This window comes from Asterias rubens, chromosome 10 (assembly GCF_902459465.1).
Source record: "Asterias rubens chromosome 10, eAstRub1.3, whole genome shotgun sequence".
Lineage (NCBI taxonomy): Eukaryota > Metazoa > Echinodermata > Asteroidea > Forcipulatida > Asteriidae > Asterias > Asterias rubens.
In genome coordinates this window covers 15,817,532-15,844,470 of record NC_047071.1, presented here as the reverse complement: position 1 = coordinate 15,844,470, position 26,939 = coordinate 15,817,532, and the positions used below count along the sequence as shown (strand labels likewise).

The window sequence follows — 26,939 nt, the reverse complement described above, 5'->3', positions numbered from 1 at the left end:
TACAGTATAAATAATTTACATGTATAGGCCTACGGTTAATTTATATCGAAAATCGTAAATTTTTGACACGATCATTCGTTTCGAAAACATAAACTTCCTGGGATTTATTTAAACAATAAATGAGTCGGTTGATCAGGAAACCTAAACATCTGTGTATCCTTTGTTTTCTTTATTCCTCTCAAGACTGACATTTAATGGCATAATGCCATTCTTATGTGCCAAATTCCACGCCTGTAATTTTATCTCTCAAAACGCACGATTTCCCTTACCCTTTCTGTTCCACTAATGGACCCAATTCAATGGAGCTGCTTAAACACAAAAAGGAAGCTAACCACAACAAAATTATGCTTTACATCCATGTCACGTGCACAATCTGTGACTGGTTTTTTACTGATTCTGCTAAGCTGAAATTTGTTAAGTGATATTTTTTGCTGAAACAGCTCTATGCAGGTCCCGATTTCATGAAGCTATTATGCAGAAAATGGGGGATGTATTCCGCTTCTTCAAAATGATGGTGGTATAAGAAACATCAATACCGGGTCATACTATGGAACTATACGCAAAAAACATCAAGCATGGAGGAAGAAATATGCGTCAAGTGTGACCTCTAAACCTTGAAGCAACTGACAAAAAGTTTAAAATTATATATATTTTTTTTAAATTAAAGCCATCTTTTTTGGCAGCCATCAAAGTGAAAATACAGATAAATGCAGTATATGTTGTAGAGGGGTTGGGTGGGTTGGGGGGGGGGGGGGGGGGGGGTCAGTGAAATGATATTTGCTGGTACTTTCCTTGACAATCTGCAAGACTAAAGAAACAAACCAAGCCCATTTTGGCGAGAAAACTAATGGAGCGCGGACAACAACAACATTGACACGTTCATGACAAGAGAGGGCGCTCTTCACCATTATCTCTCTCTCGTCGTCGTCCCGTGTGTGTCTTGTGATGATGTGCAAAACACCGGTAAGTTAATCGCAGTCGCAGTCTCAAAACAGTTGATTTTGGTGACAAAATTCCTTTACACAGGACGAACTGTGTAGTGTGGCTGTATAAGAAAAATCATTCCGGATGGCAGATTCTTTTGGTGGTATCGCAGTTGATGTTGTTCTCGGATAATTTGTGGATTCATCATGGTAAGTTTCACGGTTTTGTAACTTCGGTGAAAAGTCATGAAATTCTGATCGTGGTCATCAAAGTGTAGCCTAAATATAATAAAATTAATAGTATCCTCCCCTTACCAGTTTTCACGCTATTATGCCTTTTTCTTTGAATTGGGAAAAAAATAATGATGCCTTGTATCAACCGATGCCCTAATTACATTCTTTTGTTAATATGAAGTATGCAAACATATATTAAAACTTGATGGACATTGAAATGTCCACACTACACACCGATCTTCGATGACTTCAACTGGCCCCTTTTGTTTTGAGTTTTTCCTGTTTTCACGGCAAACAAGAAAGCATGGTTTCACGGTGAAGCCATACATGGAAGAAACATCTGCAGTGACTACAAGTGTTCTTTGAGACTCTGTGTATGACTCTATAGCCAGCAGTTGTCTTCGTTTTATTCAAACTATTTTTTAATGACATTTTAAAATTACCATCGTAATTTGCAAAAAATAGAAAAAATTAACAATTTAATAAAAAGTGTGAATAATCATTGGCTTTCAAATCTGATTTTTATTTATTTTTTTCCCCTTTTTTTCTCTTAAAATTTATAATAAAGCGTACAAATAAACAGTGATAATTGAATCAACAAGCTGATCGTTTAAATACTAATATTAATAACAATATTGATCGGAGGGTTAAAAAAAAAATCTAAATTTTTTTTAGAAAATGATATAAGGCACATGGCTTCTTTAAGCCTCTGTATTTTTTTCCCAGAATGCTCAGCAAAATACTCAGTCACATGATTTGATCATCATGAATTGTGAATTGAAATAGTGTTTGATGAAACTTTTTCGGTGGGCAAATATTTGTATATGGCCTCAACATTATGACATATTTTTGTACCTTGTAGAAATGCCTAAAATACCAAACTTTTTGCATTTACAAGTGCAAATATCCAGTGGAGCCTTACGTGTTTCTAAGTTTTGGTCAAGGGAGAGGAGACTCTTTGCTTGGCAAATAAAACCACACAATTTTTTATCTAGGGACTGTTTACATCGCGCACAGAGATGTAAAAGATTTGCCACGATTTTAGGGACACGTCGAAAACAGGACCTCCTACGATACTAATACTAATAATAGCAATTCAATGTAATAATAATATTGTAATGGATAATATTTAACTTTAGATTAAGACAGTTCTTACTAAAATTATAGTATCATATTTCTATCTTGATCTGGGTATAGGAAGTGGAAATTAAGTATTCTCAATGCGCTAATCTAAGTAAGAGTCAAATGTAAACTAAATGAGAAGAAAAGTAGATGAAAACAATTCCATAAGGTTTATTGCGAATAGCAAAATATCAAGAGAGGGCGCTGTTGAACCCACACAAAGGTATAGGCGTTGCGTGCGCGAGTGGTAGAAACTGCGTAGAAATCGCCCATATTCCTTCCCACAATGCATTGGGTTTCTGAATCGCGATAAACCTTATTTTCAGTTAAATTAGACTTTAATTATATTGGAGGAAAACCCCAGAGAATAGACCAATCCATTAAGCTCCGCCCCTTTACGCATTTACCGGTCACAACCCATTGCACAACCAAAATTTAGGATTGGAACCGGTGTCCGAAAGCCTGGTGGAAGGCGAGACAAGACACCACTACACCATCTTGACCACCCTTTATTTAGTATCGTTATTTTTTAGATTACTACAAGTTTAATGTTTTCCTCATGCTTAGAATTATTCATTTACCCAAACAAATAAATGCAGGGACAGTAAAAAGTAGGAGCATGGAGGTAGAATGGTAAGAATAGGACAATCAAATCATCTGTCAGTCTAAGTAGCAGTATGGTACATGTAGCACGTGCAATAACAAACAAGAGTCACTAAACACTAAAACGGTTAGTCAGGGAAGGCTAATAATCATTTTTACAGGCCTACAATACATTATAGCATCAATCATTCCACCATTGATTCAAAGACTTTATTTAGAGTGAGGCAAAAAAATTACCTTTTTTTAAAATGTCCGCATTTGGCCACCATTTTTTAAGGGATTAATTTGATTTTTTTACTTTTTTTTTCCGGGGGAGGGGAGGTGATTGTTAGCTGAAATACTAAATTATTTTTTACCTTAATTAAAAAGAAAATTCAAGCATACACTTAATTTCTCAAAAGAACTATAAACATGGAACGTAGCGAGCAGCATTGTCATGATTTCGGCACTTTAAGATAATGATTCTGGACAGGTTGGTATAGAATATAATTTGACCTAAGTGTTGACCAGATCATGATGCAAAACTTTAGACGTCTATTTTTTTCAGGTATTAAAATAGCTCACTTCATTCATGGACCTTTTCTCCACTTTCTTTGTAGGCCCACAAAGCGTGGATCGAAAAGAACATCAAGAAAAAGGAATGTGCCAAATTTATAAGTGATCCGTGGGACTTGCAGAGGTAATCATACATTTAAAGATGCTATGTCAGATTTTTGGCCGATTTGACCAAAAAATTTTGATTTAAAAATCGATAGGTATTTTTATGAGGGTCAAGAAAGTTACAAGCTTTCATTTGAGCCATTGCTTGAAAAAGACTTTTTGAAAAGATAACTTCAACATTAAAAATGCTTCTGTAGGATCATACTCCAATACTCCTCAGAAACTCTGTACACGCCAGGTAATTGTCAAAGACCAGTATTCACACTTTGTGTATCCCAACAATATGCATAAAACAACGAACCTGTGAAAATATGGGCTCAATGGGTCTTCAAATTTGCAAGAGAATGAAAGAAAAAACACCTGTGTTGCATTAACTTGTGTGCTTTCAGATGCATAATAAAAGGCTTCAGCTGAAGTCTTTAATTATTTGAATGAGAAATGACCTCTTTCTCAAAATCTATATTACTTCAGAGGGAGCCGTTTCTCACAATGTTTGATACTATCAACACCCCTCCATTCCTCGTTACCAAGTAAGTTTTTATGCTAACAATAGTGTCCAGTGCATTTATAAACCAGATAAGTATGTGGAAAGAAGAAGACAACACGTGATTAAGGAAGGGTCGATATGGTCGTGACACTTGTGCACTGAGCAAGACGCTTCGCTACATTAGGAGACTTTCCAACGCTAGGCGGCAGCAGACATACCGGGTAAATTTCCATTGTTTACGTAGTTCTGAACATGCGCATAATTCTGAGAACAATGGATTTACCCAGTAAGTCTGCTGCCCTCTATCGTCCCAGAAAGTCTCCCATTGCTTCTCTCCACCCAGAGGTAAATGGGTACCTGTGAGGGCAGAGTTGGTTCTTGTAGTTGATAGATTTGTGCGCTACATATTTATTTATTATTATTATTATTATTATTATTATTATTATTATTATTATTATTATTATTATTATTATTATTATTATTATTATTATTATTATTATTATTATTATTATTATTATTATTATTATTATTATTATTATTATTATTATTATTATTATTATTATTATTATTATTATTATTATTATTATTATTATTATATTATGCGGTTTGTGGGTGTTTTTTTTTTGTGAAGGTGCGGTTGTGGTGGTAAGGTAGTCCAGCATTCTCTGCTAAATCAGACGTCCCATGTGAGATCCTCATCAATAAGTAAGGTCTGGGATAGCAACAAGCACACACACCAGCTACCAACCGATGCTTATGGCATTGTGGAATTCCAAGGGGCGGGCCATGGCAACAAGGCAAATGTAAGCAACTTGAAACATAATCTGTACATGATACTTTATGTACGGCACAAAATACAAACGGCCACAGATTTACATTAAACTTACACGGTTTAAAGATAATGATAATACAAAGTTTCCCTTGAAGTATTACTTGCCGAGGGGCTGTAGTTTAGGCCTATAGAGAAATTAATAAAACAATTTCACAAAACATTTTTTTACAGTGAAAAAAACATTTTTTATCATGTACAACGGGTTTACCCGACTCTCTTGAAACAATTGCTCTGTGATTTTTCATCTTTTTTTCTCAAAAACTTGATGAGTAATGAAGCTGTAACTTCTACAGGTATTAAATTACATACATCTTTATTCACAGTCAGTAGGGATTCATGTCATGGCCAGAAACTTAATCTACATTTTTAAGGTATCAGAACCCTTTACCTCTAACGTGAACCAAATTATGTTTTACTGTCGACCTTTGACCTGTCTGGTTCCCATCTCCCCAATCCCACTCTGTAGTACATTCGGCTCAGTGACACCACGGAGCCAGACGTCGTTCTGCAGCTCCTCCAGGGGTGTTGGAACCTAGATCTTCCCAACCTTGTCATCTCCATTCGAGGCGGGCTTCAGAATTTCCAGCTCCAGCCCAAACTTAAACGGGTTCTGTGCAAAGGTCTGAACAAGGCAGCGAGAACAACAGGTGCATGGATCCTGACTGGGGGTACAAACACTGGTAAGGACGTTGAGCTCATCTACTAGATAATATGCACTGGAGAACACGTCTGGTAATTTATAGAAAGGTTTGCGGTAATGAATTGGGGTGGTTCTGAAAAGAACCTTTGGTTTGAACTCGACGTTTCGATCAGTATGCTCTGATCGTCTTCCATGCACCCATCTGGTAATTGTCAAAGACCAGTATTCTCACTTGGTGTATCCCACCATACAGTGTGCATAAAATAACAAACCTGTGAAAATTTTGGCTCAATTGGTCATTGAATTTGATATAGAATAATGAAAGAAACACCCTTGTTGCATTACCTTAAGTGCTTTCAGACAAAATAAAAGGCTTTAGCTAAAGTCTTATTATTTGAGTGAGAAATTACATCTTTCTCAAAAACTACGCTACTTCAGATAGAGCCGTTTCTCACAATGGTTTATACTATCAACAGCTCTCCATTGATCGTTACCAAGTAAAATTGTATGCTTACCATTATTTTTAGTAATTACCAAAAGTGTCCAGTGCCTAAAAAGGTTTTTGATATGCAACATGGTTGCACATTTCTTTAGGGCCTTGTCAAACAAGGCAACTTTTATAGTCAACTTGGGTAACCAACTGCAGTGCATACTACTGGACCACTTTTAAGTAGCACATGAGTGTTACAATCCCTAAGAAAAAAATGTGAACATTCAAACGTGGATCCTCTTCTTGGAGCTTCTTCTTGGAGCCTGCAACTAGTCAATGTAAACTGCCCTGTGTGACATAAAATCAAATGTATAATTTCTTAAAAGACTTGTTTAACAAAGCAAAGCTTAAAGGTCAATCCACCAAGCCACTGGGCTTGAAGACAATCCACCAAGCCGCATGGCTTAAAGTCAATCCACCAAAACACATGGCTTGAAGTCAATCCACCAAAACACATGGCTTGAAGTCAATCCACCAAAACACATGGCTTGAAGTCAATCCACCAAAACACATGGCTTGGAGACAATCCACCCAGCCACATGGCTTGAAGTCATTCCACCAAGCCACATGGCTTGAAGTCAATCCACCGAGCCACAAGGCTTGAACACAATCCACCAAATCACACAGCTTGAAAACAATCCGCCAAGCAGTGGGCTTAGAGACAATCCACCAAGCCACACATGGCTTGAAGTTAACCACCATAACACAAGGCTTAAAGACAATCCACCACGCCACAGAGCTTGAGCACAATCCACCTAAACACAAGACTTGAAGACAATCCACTAAGCCACATGGCTTGAAGACAATCCACCTAAACACAAGGCTTGAAGACAATCCACCATGCCACATGGTTTGAAGTCAATCCATCGAGCCACACAGCTTGAGCACAATCCACCAAGCCACAATGCTTGAAGACAATCCACCTAAACACAAGACTTGAAGACAATCCACTAAGCCACATGGCTTGAAGACAATCCACCTAAACACAAGACTTGAAGACAATCCACTAAGCCACAATGCTTGAAGACAATCCACTTAAAGACAAGGCTTGAAGACAATCCACCAAGCCCAACTGACCAAGCCACAAGGAGTGAAGACAATCCACCTAGCCATATGGCAGGAAGTGAATCCACCAAGCCACATGGCTTGAGGACAATCCACCAAGCCACATGGCTTGAAGTCAATCCATCAAGCCACAGGGCTTGAAGTCAACCCACCTAGCCACATGGCTTGAAGTCAATCCACCAAACCACAACAGCTTGAAGACAATCCACCTAAACACAAGGCTTGAAGACAATCCAGCAAGCCTTGTGGCTTTGTCTTCAAGCTATGCTGCTTAGTGGATTGACTTCAAGCCATGTGGCTTGGTGGATTGTCATCCAGCCATATGGCTTGGTGGATTGTCTTCAAGCCATGGCTAGGTGAATTGGCTTGGTGGATTGTCTTCAAGCCATGTGACTTAGTGAATGGTCTCTATGCCATGTGGCTTTGTCTTCAAGCCATGTGGCTAGGTGAAGTGGCTTGGTGGATTGTCTTCAAGCCTTGTGGCTTGGTGGATTGTCTTCAAGCCATGTGGCTTGGTGAATGGTCTTTGGCTTGGTGAATGGTCTTTAAGCTATGTGGCTTGGTGGATTGTCTTTAAGCTATGTGGCTTGGTGGATTGTCTTCAAGCCATTTGGCTTGGTGGATTGTCTTCAAGCCTTGTGGCTTGGTGGATTGTCTTCAAGCCATGTGACTTAGTGAATGGTCTCTATGCCATGTGGCTTTGTCTTCAAGCCATGTGGCTAGGTGAAGTGGCTTGGTGGATTGTCTTCAAGCCTTGTGGCTTGGTGGATTGTCTTCAAGCCATGTGGCTTGGTGAATGGTCTTTGGCTTGGTGAATGGTCTTTAAGCTATGTGGCTTGGTGGATTGTCTTTAAGCTATGTGGCTTGGTGGATTGTCTTCAAGCCATTTGGCTTGGTGGATTGTCTTCAAGCCTTGTGGCTTGGTGGATTGTCTTCAAGCCATGTGGCTTGGTGGATTGTCATCAAGCCATATGGCTTGGTGGATTGTCTTCAAGCCATGGCTAGGTGAATTGGCTTGGTGGATTGTCTTCAAGCCATGTGACTTAGTGAATGGTCTCTATGCCATGTGGCTTTGTGGTTTGTCTTCAAGCCATGTGGCTAGGTGAAGTGGCTTGGTGGATTGTCTTCAAGCCTTGTGGCTTGGTGGAATGTCTTCAAGCCATGCGGCTTGGTGAATGGTCTTTGGCTTGGTGAATGGTCTTTAAGCTATGTGGCTTGGTTGATTGTCTTTAAGCTATGTGGCTTGGTGGATTGTCTTCAAGCCATTTGGCTTGGTGGATTGTCTTCAAGCCTTGTGGCTTGGTGGATTGTTTTAAAGCCATGTGGCTTGGTGGATTGACTTCAAGCTAGTGGCTTGGTGGATTGTCTGTAAGCCATTTGGCTTGGTGGATTGTCTTCAAGCCTTGTGGCTTTCTGGATTGTCTTCAAGCTGTTGTGGCTTGGCGGCTTGACTGCAAGCCATGTGGCTTGGTGGATTGTCTTCAAGCCATGTGACTTGGTGGGTTGTCTTCAAGCCATGTGGCTCGGTGAATGGTCTTTAAGCCATGTGGCTTGGTGGGTTGTCTTCAAGCCTTGTATCTTGATGGATTGACTTCAAGCCATGTGGCTGGGTGGATTGTCTTCAAGCCATGTGGCTTGGTGAATGGTCTTTAAGCCATGTGGCTTGGTGAACTGTCTTTAAGCCATGTGGCTTGGTGAACTGTCTTCAAGCCATGTGGCTTGGTGGATTGACTTCAAGCCACAAGGCTTGATGGATTGACCTCAAGCCATGTGGTTTGGTGGATTGTCTTCAAGGCATGTGGTTTGGTGGATTATTTCCAAGCCATGTGCCTTGGTGGATTGTCTTCAATTGTTGCTGAATTGTCACTAAGCAATGTTGCTCCATGTAATTTCTTCTAAATCAAGAACCAATGCTCTTTTTATAGGGGTGACATTACATGTCGGAGATGCTCTCAACAATCACTCAGTTAAGATGCGTGGTCGAATCGTCACCATCGGCATCGCACCATGGGGTGTCCTCAACAACAAAGAAAGCCTCATCGGCAAAGATGTGAGTCTGTTAAAAGTTATTTGCATTTAGGCCAAATAAAAACTTGTTTAGTATCCTTTTTTAGAGGCCTCCTCTTTTTTGTTTTAACGGAATTTTTTTTTTTTTTTTAAACAGCCCAGGCGATTTTGAAAAATGAGTCAGGAGGTGATAAAGCCACTAGAACTTGGTTCCGGTGCACTAGATCAATCAGCCAGGACAGGCCACTACCGACAGCAATAATCTATCTAGTTAATCTATCCGTCTCATTTGTCGTCAACCTGGTCTTCTTTTTCCTCTTCTTTGTCGCCACTCCGTTCACGCCTGGAGTTTTCCCTCCACAGTTTATTATCTATTATTCGTGGAATTATTTTCTACATGTTTCAGACCACCCGACCTTACCACTCAGTGTCCTGTCCCATCTCGAAAGGCTTCAAGTTGAACAGTCATCATACACATTTCTTATTGGTCGATAACGGCACGGTCAACCAGTATGGGTGTGAGCTGATCCTCAGACGGAGACTAGAAAAATACATTTCTCAACATCGACATGGAAATTGTAAGTTATTTTGATTTTTTTTTGAAAAATTACTTTTTGTCTTTGGCTTCTTTTTTTCTCCACAAATGTCCCTTGTATAAGTCTGTCTCATTCACCACTTAATTGCTCTTTCTCCCTCTCTCATGTGATTTCGCCTTTTGTGTGTCGCCCTCTTGTGGTTAAACCAGTCCCTTCCCTCACCTTCCTTTCACAGGTTTGTTATTTTGTGCATATGTTTAGATACACCAAAAAGACTGGTCTTTGGCGACTACCAACATTGTCTTAATAGCAACATTGATTAATCCACAAGTAAAGTTGGTGTTAGTATTCTTAAGCCGTGTTCGCATTGGACTAACGTTTTACCGAGACAGTGGTTAACATTCCAAAAGGGGAAACTTACCAGCGTCCGCACTTGGATTATTGACGTGGGTAAACTAACCGACACGATCGGTAAAACACATATCCACTAACTTAAGAAAAACAAAAGAGGGCGCTATAGCAGTGATCTTTGACAGGGTAGCATGACAGCGAGAATGCATTCAGTGCAACCGAGCTTCCGTCCATGTACACAATGCACGATGTACGATGTGTCATCACACAATCACGTGGCTGCAGGTAGATAGGGGACCGGATGTGGCTTTTTACCGGGATGGCTTTTACCCTGATCGCGTTCGCATTGGACTTTTCGGCTCGGTTAAACTAACCTGGTCAATTTAACCGGGCACCTTTGGCTCGGTTAAACTAGCCATTCGGGTCAGGTAAGTTACCTGGGAGGAAAACTTACTGGGCTGATCGCATTGGACTTAAAATGGGTAAGTTACCCATTGGCTTGGTTAGTTTAGCCAAATTAAGTCCAATGCGAACAGGGCTTTAGTGGACAGACATAGACCCTAACTCAAACCTTACTTCCCCCCTTTTTTAGATCGAAGGGTACCGCTTGTGAGTGTCGTCATCGAAGGTGGAGCCTCTACAATCCGCAACATCTTAAATAATGTGACCAGCCGACCTCCAATCCCCGTTGTGGTCTTTGATGGCACAGGAAGAGCGGCCGATATTATTGCGTTCACTCACAAATATGCCTCAGAAGACGGGTATGTACTTAATTGTTTCCGCCCATCCCCCTCCCCCCAAACGGCATCTGTCAAAGTTTGCTCTAAGGAAAAAGTTTTGAAAGTTTGGAAAAGTCTGAAAAAATCAGACAATGGTGGAACCTACTTTTAAGTCACTAGTTATTGGGTTTTTTTGTATGATTTAAGTTATCCAGGTCATGTGATTATTTTGGGAAAAGTTTCTGGGAATACTACCATTACCATTACCAGGGGCCAATTTCATAGAGCTGCTTAAGCAAATATTTTGCTTAAGCACAAAAACAGCTCGCTTATTTTACACATGTAACTGGCCAAAATGTTATGCCATATACATTGATTGTGACTGGTAATTAGCTGTTGTTCACTTAGCATAACAATTGAGTGGAGTCTTGGCCGGTAATCTGATTTTACTAAGCAAGGATTTTTTTGCTTTAAGCAAAATTTTGTGCTTAAGCAGCTCTATGAAATTGGGCCCTGATGTAAACCGAGAACAACACTTTTTAAGATTTAGAAATTGTACCCGATTGATTGGTAAATGGGGTTGTTCAAAATTAGCATTTTCCCAAGTGTTAATTTTGTCCCAAGTTAACCGTTTGTTTTGCATAATTGACATTTTATTCACGACAAATTGATGATGTTATTTTTTTCAAGAATTCCGCTAACAATCAATTTAAAAAGATTTGGTTTCATAGAGTTGTTTTCTTGTTTTCGATACGTGTGAGGCTTTCACGGTCTTTTGTGATTGAGAGTCAGACAGGTGCAACAGAGTCGCACCGAACCATTTTCTTAATTAAGTGCATTAAAAGTTGACGTCTGAAACAGTTAGGAGCAACTACACGCGCTAGAAGTCGAACGCTCGACTGTTACAGTTGTTCGGAACCACCCTAGAGTGCCTTGCTTTCAGGCGTTTATCCTGTCATGACTCGAACCTAACGTAAATCTTCGCCTGTCTGAAACCAAAATAATACCATCTGGTCCACAGTAAGATGGATCCGTCGCTGAGGGAGCAACTTCTTGAGACCATGAAGCACACCTTCCATCTGCGCCAGGAGCAAGTGGAGAAACTCTTTATTGAACTCATGCTGTGCATGAAGAAGAAAGAACTGGTATGTACGTCATTGAGGCTTGGTATTGTCTCTAGTCAGAACTAGGCGAGCAGTCTGTGTTGCGATTCCCATTTGTTTAAAAATAATTATGTTAGAACAAGGAAACATTTACTGGAGGGGGACTTGAAAGTAGGACCTCCGGAACAACAAACCAGCGCCCTACCAACTGAGCTATCCAGCTCTATGTCGGCAGTCTCCCTATTAGTCAATGTCTAATTAACCTTAGCTGCCGTTGGACCTCATTGTGGTGTATTACTTGATAAACGAATTGATGAAAAAAAAACCGCCAAACACATTGTCCAACACTTGACCCTTATTGCGTTGCCCTTGGATGGAACATAGGTCATAGGACCCATGCACTTTAATAAATGCATACAAAAGAACCCAGTGCACTTATTGTTTCGAGGTTTGCGTCTGGGTTTTCTGGTATGGTTGCTGTAGATTGCAGCAAAAAGCAGCACCTAGTAAACGGTTACATGGTGCTATGTATGGGTTTTGTGATGTGAAAAAACCTTGGCATACCTATTAAAGCCATGGGACACTTTTGGTAAACAGTAATGCCCAAGGCCCACACTCTGTGTATCACAACTTCTATTTAAAATAACAAACCTGTGAAAATTTAGGCTCAATCGATCATCGGAGTCGGGAGAAAATAATGGGAAAACCCACCCTTTTTTCTGCACTTTTCGCCATGTCATGACATGTGTTTAAAATAAATCTGTAATTCTTGATACCGAGAAGTGATATTGTTTTTAATGTTTTCTCAAAAAGTAAAGCATTTCATGGAATAATATTTCACGAGAAGTCTTTCACCATTACCTTCTGTAAACCCTGTAAGTTATTTGTAAATCTGTGACCTTTTAATTTTTGTTCTGCTTTAATGAGCCCTTTGAGCAAATAACGAATGTAGTACTATACTAACACACAACCATTGTTTGGTTCTTTGACTTAATTGTCAACACATTTCTACAGATAACATTGTTTTGTTTGAGTGAGGACGATATTGACATCGATGTGGCCATCTTGACTGCTCTGCTGAAGGCTCAAACACGTTCTTACATTGATCAGCTCAGTCTGTGTCTTGCATGGAACAGAGCGGACATCGCCAAGTCCCTCATCTTTGTGCAAGGACGAGACTGGCCGGTGAGTAACTCATAAACTGTACTACTATCTGGACCCAATTTTAGAACGGTGTTTAAAGGCACTGAACACTATTGGTAATTGCTCTAAATAATTGTTAGCATAAAAAATTACTTGGTATTAAGCAAAGGAGAGCTGTTGATTGTAAACATTGTGAGAAATGGCTCCCTCTGAAGTAACAGAGTTTTTGAGAAAGATGTAGTTTCTCACTCAAATATTAAAAGACTTCAGGCCTGAAGCCTTTTTAGGCATCTGAAAGCACACAAATTTGTGCAACAAGCATGTTTTTCTTTCATTATTCTCTTGCAACTTCGATGACCAATTGAGTCAATTTTTTCTCAAGATTTGTTACTTTATGCATATGTTGGGACACACCAAGTGAGAATACTGGTCTTTGACAATTACCAATAGTGTCCAGTGTCTTTAAAATGAGGGTCCTTGATTGGTAATTACTCCTAAAATTAATAATAATAATAATAATAATAATAACAAATTCTTATATAGCGCATTTCACAATAAACCGTATCAATGCGCTTTACATTAGTCCCCTGGTCATTGGGCCAATAAACATCCCTTTAATCTTTCTCAGCTCCCATTAGGGAGTATACAGCCCGAGCTGCCGTGGCGCTCCGAAAGCTTTTCATTCAAAATATCAACCTCTACCCTCGCAGGTACCCATTTATACCTCTGGGTGAAGAGAAGCAATTATAGTAAAGTATCTTGCTCAAGGACACAAGTGTCACAACCGGATTTGAACCCACACTCCGGTGAATTAGCACCAGAACTTGAATTCTATGCTCTTAACCACTCGGCCGTGACACTCTACTGGAATGATTCAACTACACAGGAAGTGACCAATGTTCACTTCCTGTGTAGTTGAATCATTCCAAACGGTTGGTCATTTTACTAATGTTGTGATTCTTGTTATTTATCTATTGTGATTGTTGATTGAGCAATAAACCAGTCGGGCATGACTGGGCAGCATCCTGCGGCCTGGCCATGCGGCAGTCCGTTGTCCACCAGTCCTCTGCGTAGTTGCCTATATATTTTAGCTCTCCAGTAGCGATAGGTCCAACGGTACTCAGCCTTAGATTTAAGTAAGAACCAATATTACAGACCTTACAACACTAAAAAGTGTATGATGATCCACATAGTGTAGGTTTTCCCTGTCATTTCTAGCAAACAAGCAGCCAATTTAAATGGTATGTTATTCTATTTCACAGTTAATTTTAAGCTCCTCAAAATAGTCATTAAATTTCACATAATTGAATTGAACTGAAGTAAAATGGTTTACTAATCAAAAATGTCATCACAGCCAAAGGCCGGATTAAGACAATTTTTACAGAAAACAAATACTTACAATAAGAAAATATAAATTTTACATTTAAATTACAATTAGTGGATAATATGTAATGGATATATAAGATTGAAAGAATGTGTAAGCAATTGTTGTTTTGCAGTGTGCGATTGAAAAAATATAACGATCCAATTAAACAATCCACTAACAGCATTCAAACAGCATTCAAAATTGCAGCAGCTTTCCACAGAAATCTCTGATTGGACTACTCTGCTAAAATAGAATGTCAGTTGCACATATGATAAACTTAATTTAATATCATGCTCCAAATAATGGCACGCGTCAACAAGAAATATTGAATGACAGTTTTAAAGGATTTGGGCACTTTTTGTAACACAAAACACAATGTCCACAGATTGACATTAAACTTACACCGTTTGAAGATAATGATAGTAGAAAGCGTACCTTAAAATATAAGTTGCTGAAGTGCTGTAGTTTTTGAGAAATGAGTAAGACAATGTCATGAAAATACGTTTTTACATGCTAAAATAATTTTTGTCTCATGATCACTGAGACGGAAATAATTTTCACGATAATGTAAATCTGTGGACATTGTGTTTTTTGTCCTAAAAAAAGTACATGGACCCTTTAGGAGGCAAAATTGCTTTAATTCGGATGCATAGAAAGTGATGATTTGTTGTATTTTGTCCATGATAAATTTTGTTATTTATTTTAATTGTATAGTTACCAGTTTTTATTAAATATTGCTTTACGTACAGAAATGTTTCTTCATTTTAATGTGTACTCTACCCAAACCAAGGATATTATTATACCTGAAATGTTTTATAGTTCAAATTCCTTGTGCAAATCTGGAACAAAGTTGGTTTATTTTTAAGCTCCGCCACAGTATTAAAAATCCTTTAAAAAAAAACCTAACAGGACATATTCCCAATATGGGTCAACCCAGGAGGAAATGTATGAAGGGGAAAAGAAAGTCGATAATGAATAATTTTCCTACCTCCGTAGTGACTTTAACCACCTGGTCTTCTCCAGGAAGTCCAAGCTTATTGAATGTTTCTTCTAGCATATTGATCCATCGCAGAGAGTAGGATTGAAGTTTATTCCGGGCTGACTCGAGTGTTGTGATTGCGCTGCACCGAGGCCACTTTCTGTGCGAAGTTGCGTTAAAAAAAAAGGGAAAAAATTTGCTCTGTATTTTAATTCGCTTCTTGTAGGTTATGTTTGTTTACCCCGAGCCCAACTCACATTGCAACCACTTGTCCAAACATTTTAATAAATACAAAATAGTGCTTGAACTCGTAAGTACCCTGCGATCATGTCTTGCACAGTAAATATTTATTTTTCTGTGTGCTGTGTAAAATTCTTCTAATGAAAACATGTGTTGAACTCTAAATGTATCCTGCGATGTCATGCACAATGTTATTTAGAATTTGTGTACTGTCAGAAATTCTGCAAATGCACTTATTTCGCTCCACTTACTACTGGCTATGTCTGTCCCAGATTTTTGCTTTCTACCCCCCCCCCCCTGTTTTTTAAAGTATGTTTTTACAGATCAATGTAAATTGTATAATAATAAATTGTATTAGGGTTTTTTGGCACAGCATGGTTAAGGTATCAATGTATTTTCAGTCTACGGTAAAACCATGTGTTACTTTGCTGTATAGATTTGTTAAAACCCCATCTTGATTCAAAGGTTTGGAAAGTAGAAACATTTAGAAATGCGACAGAAAAAAAACTGAGAATGGGGGGGTTTAAAATCGAGTTGTTTAGTGAAAATACACTGCCACATGTTAGATGAAAATGCTGAATGAAAACAAGTGTTGAGCAAGTGTCCAATGCTAATTTTAGCCCCTTTTAAATGTTATTTATTAGGAAGTTGACAAGATAAAATAAAATACAAAATACAAAATTAACAACAACATCATTTTCTTAAACTTCACCCCCGTTGGCCTGTTTTGGCTTGTTTCTCCATACTGATATTTCCGACAAACGACTCATTAAGCTGGATTGAATCACATAAATTATCTGCACTTTGCATTGTGTTTGCATTCTTGTGTTTACACTTTAAAGGATTTGGGTACCTTTTCAAAATGTCCATAGATTTACATTAAACTTACAGGGTTTGAAGATAATGATAGTGGAAAGCTTCCCTTCAAATATTTCTTACTGAGGTGCTGTAGTTTTTGAGAAATGAGTAAAACAATGTCATGAAAATACGTTTGAAATGCGTACAATAATTTTCGTCTCATGAGACGAAAGTTATTTTCATGAAATTGTTTTACTCATTTCCCAAGAACTAAAACACCTCAGCACATAATATTTTCAGGGAAACTTTCTACTATCATTATCTTCAAACTGTAAGTTAAGTGTAAATCTGTGGACATTGTGTTTTTTGTCCTACAAAATTTACATACACCCTTTAACCGTTTAGATCGTAAAAAAAAATGTGTAATTTTTGTGCTCACAGGAGAACGTTCTTGAGAATATCATGATGGAAGCTCTGATCCAAGACAAGGTTGGCTTTGTGAAATTACTGAAAGATAATGGCGTCAACATGCACCACTTCCTCACCATCGCCAGACTAGAAGAGCTGTATAACACGGTGAGTCCAAAACACAAGTAGGGTGTCGCCATGGCTGAGTGGTTTTTAGAGCATCGAATTCAAGTTCTGGTGGTTAGGTCTTCGGGGTGTGGGATCGACTCCCGGTCATGACACTTTTGTGTCCCTGAGCGAGATGCTTTATTACTATAATTGCTTCTCTTCACCGAGGAGGTATGGATACCTGCGAGGGTAGAGGTTGATATTGTGTATACAAATCCTTTTGAGCACCATGGCAGCCCTGAGCTGTATACTCCCATTAGAGCTGAGAAAGATTAAAGGAATGTTATTGGCCCAATGACCATGTGGAGCGCATTGAGACGGTTATAGTAAAGTATGCTGAATAAGACCTAGTTATTGTTATTGTTATAAATAATAGTCTTTATTCCTGATGCAACGTTGTCATAAAAAAAGTAATAATAATAATATTTAACTTTGTTGTTTGTCATTTTTAGAGGCCAGGTCCGACGACCCTTTTACATCATCTCATCCGGGATATTAAACAGGTGAATAAACAGATTGACAGATATAGTTTATTTGTCTGCATCATCAAAAAATTACAGAAATGTTGCTTTTATTGGCAGAAAATTACATGCAAATGTTAAAACTATGTAGTCAAGATTACATTTACAAACCTAATTGATATTCTTCCTACTCTAGTCTGATTTCTGATTTTGGGCCAATAGAAAAATCCGCAAATTTTTAATTTCATTCCCTTAAAAGTCTAAAATGATGTAATCGTACATGTAGTTCCACTCTTGTACTAAAAACTATATAAAAAAAATCCAACTTGCTTTTCAAAGGCCAAATATCATGCTTGCTACAGTGTATGAAATTACATCTTCTCTATCTGTTTCCATAGAAACAGAACCATTCAACAACAACAAAACTCAGAAGAAACTGCAACTTCAAAATAACAATTTAACAAATATTTGTAATGTGAAGTAAGCAAGGGTTGATAAAAATTACTGACATTAGTAACGCTTCTCAGATTCAGATTTTGAAGGATAAAAACTTACCACAACACTTCGAAGTGAAATGTTTCTCAAAATGTTTTGTTTTACCAAAAGCTGATTTAGGACCAGCCTTTCAAGGGCGCATAGCAGTAAAAATGAATGCCCTTCAAAAATTACGCAGAAAAAGTCTAAGAAAAAGTACACCAGAAATAAAATAAGTAAAGAAGAAATCACAGCCTTATTGACAACAAAGGTGCATGAACACCATAATATACTTTCCCTTTACAACAACAGGTGCAATACATTCAGAGGTACACGTTATATGACGTTGGATTAGCAGTGGAGAGTCTGATGGGAGGGACGTACCAGTCGTCCTTCAAAGATCGCAGATTCAAGGCCCTCTATCAGAACACTATCAGAAGGGTAATTATTACTATTTTTATTTGTATTTAATAGTAATTGCATCAGGGATAAAGGATATTAATTTCGGTTTTACCCATATACACCGATGTGTGTTAGCACTGTATACTCAGTACTTACCCGAGCTATGTGAACAAAATCACAGGCGTATTACTCGGGTGAGATTCGAGCCCATGGCCCTAGCAATTCTAGAGCGGTGTCTTACCAACTAGACCACCGAGTTTGCCCGGTAGCTAGAGACAGTTTGAATCCTATATTTTAGCATGGGTTAGCGCAACGATTTAATGATGGAAATTTGCATCAGGGATAAAGAATATTATTAATTATTTTTTCACAAACCTCGGGGGAAGTACTGAGTATACAGTGCTATCACATCGGGGTAAGGGTAAAACCAAAATTAGTGTTATTAAGTATTTGTAAGAATTATTTGTAAAGGGTAGTACCATTAGTGTGAAAACACTCTCCTCCATTGGGGCCCTGTAGAAAACGGGCAATACAAAAGAAAAAGAAGAGAAAAAAAACATTAAAGAACAAACCCCATATAAAGCAACCACTTCTGAACAAAAGCAGAGAAATCAAAGCAAAAACAAAATAGCAACAATAACTATTCAATGACATGGTAAATGCCAATACATAGAAGTGAAAGAAATTAAGGTGGGTTCATTACGCAATATTTCAGGCAAACCATTCCACACAAAAAAGGTTGAAGAAGACTACCTTTAAACTCGTCAAATACCTACAAATTATATCCCAGAAGGATCATTTGTCCACTTATGAGCACTTTTGTCCCAGCAGAAAGAATTGTCTTGTTCCATAAGCGAAGTACTTTTGTTTAATTTTTTTTTTTTTTTTAATGCGCCTTGAGCACCAAGTAGGGTGGATCTGGCACATTTCAAGTCTTATTATTATTAATATTATTATTATTACTTTGAAGTGAAGAGTGTCAAGATTTATTATACTATCCAAAGCTGCTGTACTTGTCACCAATTATGCTTTTATCGCCATTCATTTTCAGAGTTATTACCAAACGCATACAGACCCTTTAAGATGTCAATTTCCATCTATCCTATCCAGGGAATCTCCTTCAACTTCATCACCGATAATATCCAGAATGCCGACAACATCGACAAATTCACCGAGACCTTCAACTACCCCTTCAACGAGCTGTTCGTGTGGGCAGTGTTAATGGGTCGTCACAAAATGGCGCTGTTCATGTGGCAGCAAGACGAGGAGGCGATGGCTAAAGCGTTGGTAGCATGTAAGTTATACAAGGAGCTCGCCAAGACATCGGATGTCATCAATATGGAGATGGAGATCGGGGATAAACTGCGCAAATACTCAGAGTAAGTTGGTAAACTACACTTGGGGACACTGACTGGGAAAAATTTCTTTTGATTTTTTGGGTGATCAAAATAATTCCATGCAGGAAAACTAATCTGTAGCTGGAACATACAATCTGTGCAATGTATCCGACAGTAACGTTTCTCAGATTCAGATTTAGGGGTATAACAAGTAATATCTTTTACCACATTTCTTCAAAGTGAAATGATTCTCAAAATGGTCTATATTATCAATGTCTGTTGTACTTTCAACCAGGAGGCTTTATTGCCATTAATTTCACAAGTGATTACCAAACATCCCTTTCAGGACGCCATAAATAAAAGATGTTTATTATTATTTGTGCTTAAAGGATCTAGCAGGATTTGTTTTTGTTTTAAAACAAGTTTTGCCTCCCCCTAAAGTAGACTCCTCTTCTCTCTTTCTCGTCCACCCCACCAGGGAGTTCCAGCGACTGTCGGTAGATCTCCTAGACCGCTGTTACCATGAGGACGATGACATCACCATACAGCTGATCACCATACAGCTAGACAACTGGAGTAAACACACGTCGTTGAGTCTGGCCGCAGCGGGTCACCATCGAGAGTTTCTGGCCCATCCATGCTGCCAGCGATTACTGAGTGATTTGTGGCTCGGTGGTATGATCACCACAAAATACATTAATCTCAGGGTGAGTTGACTTTTCCATATTTGTCTTAATCCTTTTTTATCAAATAATAAACATTGGTCCATTATTCATAGAGCTGGTCAATCATTAAAAGTAGCCTAAGCATAACAAAATACGCTTTACAGAATGAGGTTACCAGCCAAACTTGTGTCAGAAGTACAATTTGTGACTAGTATCCTGCTCAATTTTGCTTAACAGTGTTGAGCAATATCTTCTACTTGAAGGCCCACAAAGGAAACTAACTGGGTAAAATTTTTAACTGATTTGGAGTTGAACAAAGAAACAACCTCCGGACAACGTGCCGCATTCTCCCAATTGAGCTATGTTGGCTGTCTCCCTTTTTTGTCAATTATCTTTGTCCATCATCAAAGATCTTGTCTTTGTACCACAAATTTCAAATCTCTTCTCCAAGTTATCTTATGTTACAGGTTTGAAAGTCTTTAATATTACTATTAGTGTGGATTTATGTAATCTTTGTTACCAACCTGCAGGTGATCCTAGCGCTGCTCTGCCCTCTGGCCATCTTCTGTGTAGTCAGCTTCAAGACCAAGGAGGAGTTGCAGCTCATGCCCCAGACACTGGAGGAGCACATGCACAACCTGGCGGACCCGGACTCAGAAGATGATGACGCAGGATCTCAAGACTCATTCCGTCACCTACAGGAGGATGAGGAGGACATGATAGGGGTGAGCAAAGAGATTTTTTTGGATGTCATGGCTGAGAGTTTTGTGAGCGTTGGCTGGAAGAAGACGAGCGGCCATCACTGCAAAAACTGGTTATCATCGAACACATTAACGCTATCTGTGTCTCAAATTATAGGGCCGCTTAAGCACAGAATTATATTCAATTTATATGTTGAGTCACAAAAAGTGCGGGTACTGGTCTTTCACAATTAACAATGTTGGCTGAGTGCTTGAAGGCCTTGTCCCCAAATCATAGAGCTGATTAAGCACAAAAAGTAGCTAAGCATAAAGAAATTTATGCCAAACCAACATGTCACTAGTACAATTTGTGACTAGTATCCTGCTCAATATTTTCTGCTTAAAAGCAGCTCTGTGAAATTGGGCCCTAGTCGCTGGGCCATTTATTGTATTCCTTTAACCATCTCAAACTGGGGAACAAGTGTAGAGCCAAGTACGTATAGCGCACTAAGCTGAATCAAACACAAGAACCATCACTGCCCTCACAGGTACCCATTTACCCCTTGGTGAAGAGAAGCAATTAAACTTTATTGCTCAAACACACAGGTGTCATGACCGTGATTCGAACCCACACTCCTTTAAATTGGCCACCAGCTCTTGACTCCGATATTCTAGACCGCTCGTCCATGATACTGCACAACCCTTACAGTGTTTTTTTCGGATAACTCTCCTTTCAGATGCAATCCATTGACGGAAAAAACGTGCAAGCATTCAAGGATGATTCACCCATTGTGAACCCTGACCCCACCATCATACCACGTAGAAAGCAACTCTCGCCGGGCAAGAAGTTGTACGAGTTCTACAGGGCACCAATGACAAAGTTTTGGGCTCATACAGTAAGTACCAGATTTCTCTTTTCTCTTTTTTCTCTTCATGTAATGTACATACTTTCAAGTGATGTTTGAAGCTTTGCATGGTGTGATAAATAATCTAGATACATCCATGTTTAACATCTCTGGAATTTTGCCGTGAGTTTTTTGTAGTCAAATGGTAAAATGCCCTCACCTAGGTAACCTAAAAGGGTGCTGTTTATTGTGAAACATTAACATTGTTCTTAAATCTTTGATCTTTCAGATATTTTTCTTTGGTTTTATGGTGCTGTATAACTACCTTGTACTGGTTAAGCTACCTGTCGCCCCACCAGTTTATGAGTATGTTGTTATCGCTTACATCGTCACCTCAGGCATGGAACACGTCAGAGAGGTAACTTTGAACAATTGAAAAAACAACCACAGGAATTAGCTGTCGTTATTTAGTTTTTGATGAACACTCTGCCAGCACTCTAACCCGAACCCTAACCCTATCTCTAGCACTGACCATTCACAATGTTTCCGTAAGAAATCAAAATAGTAATATTAATGTAAAATTTAAAGCTTTTTATGGTAAGACACTAGTAAATAAAGGCCGTGAAGTCCACAATTCACAAGCCATGGGGTTTTCTAGTAGTACAACCTGTACAAACAAGAAACAAATGCAACCGATGCTAGCTTGTAAAGTGTAGTTCTTTGTGGCAGTCTGTGGTACCACTGCTAGCTGTACAAAACAAAAGAAGCACATGCAGCAATTGCTAGCCAAGAAGGTAACAGTTGTTTCAATTTAGCTCTTGAGTAAAAATCTTTGCCAGTAGACCATAGACAATTTTTTCCATATGAAAAATGTAGTAGTATTAATGTTCATCTTGTTTTTCTTCAAACCCAAACTATTTCAAATTTATCTAGTCAGTTCCCCTTGTGGTCTATTACTTGGTATTTAAAGCTTTGCATGGTAAGCTTCCACCTGACAATAAAATATTTATTGGTTTCTTGGTGTCAGATCCTTGCCTCGGAACCAATCAAGCTCTCCCTGAAGCTGCGAGTCTTCTATTCCTCTTATTGGCACCTCCACGAAGCCCTGGCCATCCTCTTCTTCCTCATCGGAATGGGCTTTAGGTCTGCCTCAACCACCAAGTCAGCCGGGCGGGTTATCTACTGCTGTGTCATCATCATGTGGTATCTCAAAGTGCTGGAGATATTGAGCGTTAACATCTACCTCGGACCATTTGTCAACATGATCGGGAAAATGGTGAGCTTCCTTTTTTTCGTTTTGCGTTGTCCCCCCAAAAAAGGGGTTTGGGTACTTTTTGTAGGACACAAAACTCATTGTCCACAGATTTCAATTAAACTTATACGGTTTGAAGATAATGGTTGTAGAATGTATGCAGTACACTGTGTGTGGGTTAAACGTAAATAATATTCTTGAAATATCTGAAATATCTTCTTGAATACCTGCTGTCCAGATGAGAGACATGTGTTACTTCATCATCCTCCTGATCATATTCCTGATGGGGTTTGGCGTCGTCAGGCAATCCGTTCTTAATCCTAATGAGGACTTCTCCTGGATACTACTCAGGGAGGTCTTCAAGGAGCCATACTTCATGATCTACGGAGAGGTCTACGCTGGCAAGATCAACCGTAAGTCTTCCAGAAATGCTTTGTTAAGACTTCTTGTATTGGTTGTTGTGCATAGTTAGGGTTTGCATACTTAGGACATTCGAGACTGCTCTTTGGTGGAGGTTACGCTTTAGCTGTGTTTGGTAGAGCTTTTTAGCAGACTTGAGTTATACTTGGTAGAATTAACTTGCCAGTCAAACTGACTTGGTGCATATTGCAGGTGTCCAGTTCTAGTCTCATTCTTTAGTAACCCTAAATATTAGCCCAATTTCATAAATCTGTTAAGCAGAAAATGGTGCTTGGCAAATTTTTCTTTTAAGCTGTAAGTAGCAGGGAACTAGCCAAGGACAATATATTTCATATGAAATTTTAGCTGGTAACAACTTTCTGCTTAGCAAGATTTTTCTGCGCTAAGCATTTTTTGTATGCTTAATAGCTTCATGAAATAACCTCTGGCTCTTTTTGTCAGAGCCACCACTTTTTCTTAGAGCACTATATGTATGTACAACCTAGTATGTTGAGTACAAGTGGCATTTGTTTATATTAATCTGTTGTGTTTTACAGCGGAATGCGGGGACGGCGATGACATGACGCCATGCGTGCCAGGTCATTGGACCGTACCTATTGCCATGGCGATATATCTTGTAGTATCCATTATTCTCCTCGTTAGTCTCCTCATAGCAGTATTCAAGTAAGTTAAGACACTCTCTTGCTCTCTATGTGTCGCATTTATAACATCATTGTGCAGTAGTTCTCTACTTGCAGCCCCACAGATTTGCATTTAAAAGAGGGCATCCAGGTTGGCTCAGTGGTTTCTGTCCCTGCCTTTCATCTCATTCTCAGCCTATGGACCCCGGTTTGCATTGTGGATTGGGGTTTTCAGTCCCAACCTGACTGCGTGGGTTTTCCCTAAAGGGCGTTTCCTCCCACGTCTTAAACTGAAATGTCTTCATTGTCTTCTTCACAAAACTTTTTGGTTCAAGTGTTTCCATTGGGATGCTTTGCGCTTTGCTTTGGGGGTGTATACTATTTTTCTCATCCTCTTTCAGTTCGATTATTCATTTTATGTTTGTCAGTTTCATTTGTTTTTGCTGTCATTTCTTCTGTTTTGTATTTGTCAGGCATTTTAAAACAAGCCTTTCTGTTAAATGCCCCCATATTGGTTTGTTTTTATGCCCCCATATTGGTTTGTTTTTATCCATTACTTTAGATTTTGTCATCTTATTTTCAATTTTATTTTTCTTGACCTGTTCTTGACTGTCTTTGACTTAAATTATTGTACTTAATTTGTTATTATTCTCTTTTTGTTCACCAAATGGAAATATATGTTGATTGAATTGAATTTATGTGTAACTTCTAACCTCATTTCTTGCTTCAAAAGTAGTTTTTTGGACAGAAGGATACTTTTTTTAACCATGAGTTTGGAGCAACTGAAAGAGAAGGCCGTGGAATGTCGTCATGATTTAGTAGCGGTCCAGTGCACATGTTTTAGCAAAGATATACAGAGCTTTCTCTGCTGCAGCTCCTAAATTATGGAACACTCTCCCCTCCCAAAATTCAAAATGCTTCTTCCTAATACAAACATTTGAAGACTCAGTTATTCAAATCTATGTAGTAAACCCATTCTGGAGCTTGTCAATTTATATTCTTTGTTTAACTTTCTCATGTTTAATTCTGTTGTTATTGCATATTTTTTGTCAATTTGTAAATCTCTGTATTTTGGTGCTGTTGCCCTGGATTTACTACTTCTACTACTACTACTTCTACTACTACTAATAATAATAATACTAATTATAATAATAATAATAATAATATCAAAGTCTTAGATAGTGCACCTATCTACCAAACAAGGTACTCAAGGCACTGAGTATACACAAACTTTCCGAAAGATAGGTTATTGCAGTGATGAATTCTGAGACCCAATTATGTAGCACCTTATAAGGGTTTACTATAGTCATCAAGGACACCAGCACCATAGCACTTAGAAACCAGGCCACAACGGCCTGTGCATTGTTATAGTGCCTCTTTATGGTTTAGCAATTTTGTATTTCTATTTATTGTAATCTTTGCTTTAATTTACCTATGTATCCCCGTACTGCGGTGGTGCAGATTTATGTATTTTTTTCTGTGCAATTTGTATCAATACTTTAACCTTTTTATGCCACATAATTCAGCTTTATGCTGCCGTTGGTTTTTTAATTAAAAAATGAATGGATGACAAAAATACTATTAAGCGAGGTATATATATATATATATATATATATATACAAATGTTATTTAGTAAACCACTGGTAAATTTTAAATGATGTGTTTTATAACTTGATATTTGACATTTGGAAAACTGCTCTTTTTCCACACTTAGCAATACCTTCAATGCTGTTAATTCCATCGCACGTCAGCTGTGGCAGTTCCAGCGCTACAACGTAACGATGAACTTTGAACAGAAGCCATTTCTTGCCCCACCGCTCATCATCTTTAATCACGTGTACCAGCTCGTTACTTTTGTGTTGTGCCGGTGCAAGAAACCTCGGACCAGTAGCATCGATCAGGGACTCAGTAAGTTGAATAAAAGGGACTTTTCGTTTTCGACGACGGATGGTTCTGCGACGGGTAAGATGACATTTGGCGTCATCTGCGCATGCGTCGGCTTTGAGGATGGTCGTCCCTCAATTTCTACGACAGTACTTTGGATGATTCTTCGTTGTGCTGAAAACGACAACGTTTAGGTGAACAACCGTCGCAGAACCATCCGTCGTCGAAAACGAAAAGTCCCTATTATTAATCATGGTAGTAATAATAATAGTAATCTTAATAATAATCAGCGAGGATCCTCAGAAAGACCATGTATGTCTACGGCAACATGGGTCGTAGCCCGACTTGAGGAGTTGCCTTGCCTGGGTTTTCCCTATTAAGGGTTTTACTCCCACATCAAAAACTGATATTTTTTCGCACTTCTCTACACAGATATAAGGCTGATAGGTTACAGTGCTAGTCACTTTCGAGGGTCCCTTTGTTTTTTCAGAACAAACAAGATTTAAACAAAATTGTTAAAGAAAAAAAGATACCCAAACATAGCTAAAATTTATCATATTGGAATCATTAAACAGCTATGAATGACTTCCTAAACAACTTGTGTTTTCCTTTTTTTTTCAGAACTTTTCCTTCCCCCGGAGGGTGTGGAAAAATTGAGAGATTTTGAGGAAGCGTGTTTGGAATTGTACTTCCGAGAAACAAGGGACAAAGCACAATCATCAAATGATGAGAGGCTGAAGGTAGTTTCTCAAAGGTACTGCTTTTATTTTTTATTTTTTCATTGTAGATGATTAGCAGTTATGACATCATTGTCGATGCCTTAGCTAGTTTTTTTAAAAAAGTTTTTCAAAATAATAAATAATAATAAAAAACATTTAATAGAGCGTCGGTTTCCGCCTATAGAAGGCGCTCATGGCGCTTGAGGAGAGAAAGAAAAATAAGGACTGAGGATTGTGTGAGTATGCTTGTTTGAACAGGTGAAATTACACAGGAAACTGACCGGGTAAATTTAAAAAGATTTGGGG

The 26,939-nt window shown here is 38.6% G+C and overlaps 1 protein-coding gene across 1 annotated transcript in view; it reads left to right on the top strand.

Annotated features, from left to right (window-relative positions):
- The first annotated feature begins 971 nt into the window (after nucleotides 1-971).
- Nucleotides 972-26,939, top strand: part of LOC117295726 (transient receptor potential cation channel subfamily M member 1-like) — a 29,369-nt gene continuing 3,401 nt past the window's right edge. Inside the window, exons 1-22 of the mRNA XM_033778446.1 lie at nucleotides 972-1,133; nucleotides 3,482-3,561; nucleotides 4,661-4,832; nucleotides 5,328-5,541; nucleotides 8,982-9,106; nucleotides 9,470-9,641; nucleotides 10,543-10,711; nucleotides 11,691-11,814; nucleotides 12,787-12,957; nucleotides 16,740-16,874; nucleotides 17,327-17,377; nucleotides 18,122-18,250; nucleotides 19,322-19,590; nucleotides 20,027-20,255; nucleotides 20,744-20,938; nucleotides 21,631-21,789; nucleotides 22,028-22,156; nucleotides 22,766-23,014; nucleotides 23,229-23,403; nucleotides 23,947-24,073; nucleotides 25,745-25,938; nucleotides 26,536-26,668. Coding sequence (XP_033634337.1) covers nucleotides 1,131-1,133; nucleotides 3,482-3,561; nucleotides 4,661-4,832; nucleotides 5,328-5,541; nucleotides 8,982-9,106; nucleotides 9,470-9,641; nucleotides 10,543-10,711; nucleotides 11,691-11,814; nucleotides 12,787-12,957; nucleotides 16,740-16,874; nucleotides 17,327-17,377; nucleotides 18,122-18,250; nucleotides 19,322-19,590; nucleotides 20,027-20,255; nucleotides 20,744-20,938; nucleotides 21,631-21,789; nucleotides 22,028-22,156; nucleotides 22,766-23,014; nucleotides 23,229-23,403; nucleotides 23,947-24,073; nucleotides 25,745-25,938; nucleotides 26,536-26,668 — 3,404 coding nt within the window. The 5' untranslated portion in view covers nucleotides 972-1,130. The remainder of the gene's footprint in view (nucleotides 1,134-3,481; nucleotides 3,562-4,660; nucleotides 4,833-5,327; nucleotides 5,542-8,981; nucleotides 9,107-9,469; nucleotides 9,642-10,542; nucleotides 10,712-11,690; nucleotides 11,815-12,786; nucleotides 12,958-16,739; nucleotides 16,875-17,326; nucleotides 17,378-18,121; nucleotides 18,251-19,321; nucleotides 19,591-20,026; nucleotides 20,256-20,743; nucleotides 20,939-21,630; nucleotides 21,790-22,027; nucleotides 22,157-22,765; nucleotides 23,015-23,228; nucleotides 23,404-23,946; nucleotides 24,074-25,744; nucleotides 25,939-26,535; nucleotides 26,669-26,939) is intronic.